Source organism: Monopterus albus, unplaced genomic scaffold (genome assembly GCF_001952655.1).
Source record: "Monopterus albus unplaced genomic scaffold, M_albus_1.0 scaffold348.1, whole genome shotgun sequence".
Lineage (NCBI taxonomy): Eukaryota > Metazoa > Chordata > Actinopteri > Synbranchiformes > Synbranchidae > Monopterus > Monopterus albus.
Genome location: NW_018128228.1, coordinates 297629 through 304523, shown reverse-complemented (window position 1 = coordinate 304523; position 6895 = coordinate 297629). Strand labels below are relative to the sequence as shown.

At 39.9% G+C, this 6895-nt stretch overlaps 1 protein-coding gene across 3 annotated transcripts in view; it reads right to left on the bottom strand.

Moving 5' to 3' along the window:
- Nucleotides 1-6895, bottom strand: part of pacsin3 (protein kinase C and casein kinase substrate in neurons 3) — a 28196-nt gene that overhangs the window by 6730 nt on the left and 14571 nt on the right. For all 3 annotated transcript variants that reach the window (XM_020625185.1, XM_020625186.1, XM_020625187.1), the window contains 2 exons: nucleotides 5325-5500; nucleotides 2721-2841 (listed from right to left, as the gene is read on the bottom strand). In XM_020625185.1, the coding sequence (XP_020480841.1) occupies nucleotides 2721-2841; nucleotides 5325-5500 (297 nt within the window). The remainder of the gene's footprint in view (nucleotides 1-2720; nucleotides 2842-5324; nucleotides 5501-6895) is intronic.

The following is a 6895-nucleotide window of genomic DNA, read 5'->3' as shown; positions in this document are numbered from 1 at the left end:
GCACTAAAACAACCAGGCACAGGGACAGTTTCTTCCCCCAGGCCGTCACTCTGATGAACACTTAACCCACGACAGTATGACTGGACAATAACCCTCAGTGCAATAACTGTAAATATACCTCATACAGATTATACAGGTCTCTATTTTTAAGTACTCTCTCATTTCACAATGAGCATTCCTTTGTCTGTCTGTATTGTTTACTGTGTTTATGCTGCTTATGCATTGTTTGGACTGTTTGTTGCTTGTTAATACTACTCATTTTGGTATTTTGTTATATTACACAGCCTTACGCTGGTTTACTGTTTACTTGCCCCTTGCATGGGAATATGTACATGCACATTGAGAGCCGATGTACCAGAGTTAAATTCCTCGTGTGTCCGACACACCTGGCCAGTAAAGCAGATTCTGAATCAGATCCTGATAAGATAACAGGCTTTTATATGATAAATCAAAAGGATTTTCAGTAAACTCTCATACATTCAGATAACTGTTCATTAGGTACGCCTGGCTAAACTAATGCAGCACAACAGTCCTACAACAAAACCTGCTATCATAAGAGCTCCACTTATTGTGTTGAAACTGTTGCAGCGAAGTGCCCGTTCAGTTTTGTGCTGCTGTTAAATTGTATTGTCTTATGTGAGTCGGTGTTTCTAATGTCTACCCTTTGTGATATGAATGAGACAGCATCCCCTTCTCTGGTATTTACAACAGGTAACTACAGTAAAACAGGTAAAGAAACCTGAATACGCCCATCAACTCAGACTTATCTTTGCAACAATACAATGCTGCAGTTCAAAACTGGCTGACATTTTTTCCACCAGCGTGCCACCACTTGACAGGCTTTGTTCAAACATGGCCAAAATAATCTTTACTAAAGTAACAGGGGTCTGAATTAACTGCTCAGGGCATGTTTCATGTGAACACACCTTTAGCAATGTGGACTGTGATGTTGTTATATCAAAATCTGAAAAAATGAAGTCATCTATTAAACTGTCTGTGGTGCATTTACAGGCATCATGTGTCAACTCTTTGGTTGGATTTGAAATTTGAGGATCCAGGTCTGTAACAGTGCACGCGCGCGCGCGCGCACACACACACACACACACACACACACACACACACACACAGCCAGTGTGAAGGCTGCCAAAAATAAAAGTGGGAGGCAGGAATCCAGATGATCGTATCTCTATTATGACTTGATAAATGGCCCCGCAAATCTTTTCAGACAGAAAATAGGACAGCACAGGATTCACAATGAGTCCCTTCAGTGTGACTCAGAAACAGAGAGTGAAGAGGGTGTGAAAATACCTGGGTGCAACCGATCACAATCAGTTCTATCATCTTTGGGCTGGAATATAAAAAAAAAACTCCAATGAAATGAGAGAAAGACTCATCAAAATATATTTCTCACTCTTCTTCTATTGCTTGAAACTTCATAGGAGGACTTCTTGCCAGCAAAGTTGGCAAAAACAAATTTTAAGTATTGGCTTAGGCTGTGCCAAGCAAACAATACAGGTGTTTTAATAGTTTTCATTTTGGAAAATTCTTCCAAAGCTACAGCCAGCGGTTGGTTAACTTAGATGTTAAAAATAGCCTAGCTCTGTCCATAGCTAACAAAAATCACCTGTTAGCACATCTTATGCTCATTAATAAACTTGTCATATCCTGCCTGTTTTAGGGGGTTTTCTTCTGGACTAGCTGGGAGCATTTTCCCAGATAACCCTGGAGATCCTGGGAAGTTGCTGGCCCTGGCCAGATCATGTATAAAACAAACTAGATTTAACAGTTCTAATTTTAAAAGGACAAAAATGAAAAGGAAGCTTTCAAGAAAATTATTTCAATTGGTTTGTTATTATCAGAGTTGTTAGGCAGACAGGACACCCTGAGTACAAAATACTGGAAATCACTTTTCACCAGTAAGTCCTATTAATTCTGACCCTAGTGACACACGGTGGCTTCCAGCTCTGTAAAGATATAACCCTCTGTACTTACGCTTCCCAGAAATCTTTTTTTTATTTTTTTTTATCTGTAAATATTTGTGTCTCTACTGGCCCCATCTGCACCTCTGAGGTCAAATCTGTAGATTTCCAGCAACGCTAAACAAACGTGTATCTCTGTGTGTGTGTGTGTGTGTGTATGTATGTATGTGTGTTGTGTTGTGTGAGGGTGCAACTGCGGAGTCCGACATTCCTGACCCCACTCAGAGCTCTTGGTCACACAACAAGGCTTTCAATGGAAGCCTGTTAAATATTCAGTATGCGTCTCTCAAGCACACATACCATACCATACCATACCATACCATACCATACCCCTCCCCCCCGTGCGGTCCATACATAGACTTACATTCATTTTCAGGAGACTTACTCCAACCCTAACCCTTAACCAGAACTGCTACTTACCTAATCTTAACCCTTACCCTAGTCTAACCTTAACCAGAGCAGATACTTGCTCTATCCATCATTTTTGTAGAATTCAACTAATTAGTCGTGGGGTCCAGCCTCCGGTCCCCACAAAGCAGTGAGTTCCCAGTGTTCTGTCCCCACAAGCATCTATAAACAAGGCAACACACACAGCGTTTCCATAACTTCAAGGGACATCTTTACAATGATTTACATTAATTTCCTGGAGACATACCCCACCGAACCTTACAATTTGTTGTCTTGCTTTTTGTCCCCTTGAATAGTGTTTGTATGTATATGTGTGTGCGTGTCCATCCACACCTCAAACTGTGGCCAGTTCATGCTCATGCCTGGTCCGTGGGTGTTCCTCCACCATCTAAGATCTTCAGTATCACTGGCTGTTTGGATGGTTTGGCCCAGGTCTTGATACAGGTCTCTGAACCTGTTGGACACAGTGACTCTTCAGTCATCACATCTATACCATCCTCCTCTCCATTCAGTGCCATCATCGAGAGCTGTTTAATCATATCATTGTATAATGAGTGCTGTCTTGATGATTTATGCACTCAGTTGTCAGTTTACTGGGTATACAGAGCTAAAGCTAATGCAGTCCGTTTTAGAGAGGCACGGATTTAAGCTGTATAGTAATTTTAACTGTACGACTGTAAAGAGAAGCAATAACAACCAGTGCCCGATGTGACATCCAAAACTACCTGTCCCGAATGCTGAAGGAACTCTCAAAGCCAGGATTGGATTCACAAGCCACCTGAGAGTCTGTAGACTGATCAACCGAACAAAGACCATCATCGTTGACTTTGAGGGCCACTACCACTGACAGGAGTTTCTATTATTCTGTCAACCCCATTTATCATGCAATATATCTTGGTTACTGACAAATGCTTTTTGCTGTGCTAAATTAGAGATCGGCAGGTTTTTACAGCCTAGTTATTTTTGCAGAGATTTGAAATTCTGTTTCCTCCATCTTATACTAAATTCAGGTTAAAGAATTTGTCCTTCCCTCTCAATAGTTTTTGGGCAGCAGGTCAAGCTGTAAAGAGAATACTGCTAACTTGCAAAGCTATTAGGGTTAATTTGTCCAAAGTACACAAAACACATTAGACCAACACAGAGCAACGTTAGTATTTATTTAGAATCATGTTTGTGTCCACCTGATTAATTAAATCCAATATTCAGCTCTGGCTTTGGTTTCTATCATCTCTTGAGCAAAACATGCAACTCTTCAGCTGCAAACTTGCAGTCTGGTGCTTGCTGGTTTGTGAACAGTGGGTTTATCAGTTTGAATGGCTGCCTGCTGCTAGAAATAAATCTCATGAGAAAGCTAGGAGTGAACCAAAACAACCAAGTTGCCCTAAAACCAAAACAATGACCTGAAAGACGCAATTAGCTCTGTGGAGCGAAAGGTCAGGTGAAAATTCTCTGTGGGTTTGTCACTGTGAGAGGTTCATTTTCACATAACACACAGTCATGTGGGTTTTTGTTACCCTAAAAGTACTGATTAGTGCAGCTTTAATGACGGCTAAAAGGCATGATGATACACTTTTCTACTATTGTGGTTTTTATCATATCCTGATTTGAATACGATAGTGCTCATTTACTGAATGTTATATTTACAGTACTGTAGTCAGTTCCTGATTACACTGCATTTTGGAGGCTGGACTTTTAAATTCCTGAAGCCTTCATTTAAAAGGTGGAATTCCAGATAAAGCTATTGTATTTTGCACATTTTCTAATCGGTATTATCAGCTCTGTGCTGGTTTGCTTACATTTACAAAGATGATATGAAGGAAAACCCTGCAGCCGTCCAGGAGCTGCAGTACAGTAAATACCTTAGGGCTGTTTGAACAGTGATAGCAGGTTGTTTCATTTTAAAGGACAGGTTCACATTTTTCTAAGTCTGTCAATAAAAAATACTCCATGTCTACAGTGCATGTACACTTAATCAATTTTAGTTGTTTAATTCTTTCCTTCTGTTATAAACAGATGTGAAGAATTCCCTTCTCAAACAAATTTCATATGATGGAGGACTAAAATGTAGCTGTAGCTAATATAAAGCTTCAGTAGTCAGAATTTCAGTACCAAATTCCCTCCGTTTACTGTTTTTTTTTTTTGTAGTAGAGGGAAAAGAAAAAATAAATCCGGTACTCATATTTTACACCAAATGAAGACAGAATTTTTTCCTAGTTACACTGGAATCCTGTTAAGAAGAAAAATGTTTACAGCCACTCCATGGAGCAACAACAATTACAGCTGCCACAGACTGTTTGAGAATTATATTATGAACCTCTCCTTTAAGGGGTCAAAAACTCAGAGTCAATAGATTTAGAACCACTGCTCACAAATCCCCTCATATATGGTGGTTCACTTCAGGGAATTAGACGCCCTAAATGTAGGTTTGTGTGAGTTCAGTCTGAACATCTGGAGTCTGGGTTTGGACATCAGGTTAGCATGTAGTCTTTCACTATTGAGGGTGTGCCAGGAACATGCGTATGAACCTGATTTTAACAAAGAAATCATCTTTCAAAGTAGTATTTTAAAAAAGCAACAGATCAACAAATATTAAATAACATAAATAAAACCACTGTTAAACTTTTTTTCAAGTACATTCCATTAAAAATGTTCTTAGTAAATTAACAGTGAATTTGTTCATTATTTGGACAAAGATCTTGTGGAACTTCATTTACCATGGCATCATGCTTGTTTAAACAGAATGAGAGGTCAGCAGTTAATGGACAACAGCATGAGTTCTTTATTAACTCCTATGTACATACACAAAATACCTAGACTGCAACACTTCTACATGCCTTGGTTCCGAGGCACAAATGATCAATCACCTAAACACCTTTCTCTTAGGAGGTATGCACATGTGTGTAGATGTACATGTGCATGCATGCGTGTTTGTCCTACCGTCCTTTAGCGGACAGGTCAAGGTCCGTGTGGATGTCCATCAGGACGTCTTTAAAGAAGCGCAACCTCTTGCCCTCAGCTTCCTGGGTGAGATCAAACACTTGCTCCATGTCCTCCATGTAGCGAGGGTTACAGTGATTCAGCTCCTCCAGGGCCTTTTTGTAGCGCTCCTTTGCCTGGCGCACACGCACACGCGCGCACACACACAGACACACATATACAAGTTAAGCAGTGACGTGCAAAGAAAAAAAAGTTAACCATAAAATATAATAAATGTTAATATTTGTCGGCTGGTGTGTGTTGTAGGCCCTTTTGCCGTTCGAATCCGATGTCGAAGGAATTTTTTTCAATAAAGAATAGCAGAATTTCCGTATGTCCCGTTCAAATACATGGAGGAGATGCGCGATGAGGCAGCACTTTGCTGTGCCTCTCGGTGGATCGTGTAATCCTCACAAACTGTATGCGATGCAAAGAGTGTGTCGCTGTCCCTCTATATATCGTGAGGCAAACAGTACGCCTGCCTCAAGGCAGAGGGCGCTAGTGAGCCCACAGATTCTTGCGCTACCTACAATCTTCTTCGTGCTTGTTTATATTTCCTTTACAATCCGCCTTATCAAAATGGAAGATTACATTTCCAAGCTGAGAAAATTCGCAAATCTGGACTTTCAATCAAAACATTTTTGACAGTCTGGACATTTTTGTCCAGAAGGATCTTCTTTATTGAAAACATTTGTTTTAATATTGGATTCGAACGGTAAAAGGGTTTGTAATACATACCAGCTGACAAATGGATTTCGTGTACAAGTAAAGGTAAGACCATAAACTTTTATTATTACTAGTTAGAAATAAGCTCAACTGGAATAAATTTTAACCTCAAATTAAATATGGGTCACGTTTGTGTGAAGAATGTTGATATGAAATATAAAATATAATGCATTGTCTGTTAACAGACAATTTGTTAACGGTTCATTTGTATTTGTAAATCTGACTAAAAGAGTCAGTGCCTCACCAGCTGTCAACCTCACCGCACGCCACTGAAGTTAAGTGTGCCTCCTCGACAGCATTTAGGAGGGGAGTCTACATTTTCAAGCGTTAAACAGAAGGACTGATTGCTGCTCTCTTTCTAAAAAGTGTACACTAATGGTCCCCAGTTGTCCACTCTGTTCTGAGAAACCGAGACTGGACCCAGGCCCAAGCCAGACCAGGTCCACTGCAGGAGAAAATAGTGTTTTGAGGCAAGAGTGAGTGTTGGTGTGAGGAAGGAACTGAAGCAGAGTTTATTTTAGAAAAATCAGCACCTTACAAGATTTATGCTAATACTACATGTTTTGAAATTTTGTATTACAAATATTGAATAGATTAGAGCATATTTATCTATTTTGTCTATCGCCCAGTTGGCTACAACATGTACTGTTGGAGCAGCAAGAAGAAATTTGATTTTCAGGTATTTATATATTTGTCTTCTAAAAGAATGATTTTAGTTTCTATTACTTTATATTTATTCTTAGGACAGTTTCTATTATTATATGGCTGCTCTTTTCCCGGGCAGCCCGGGGGCACAGTGGTTAACC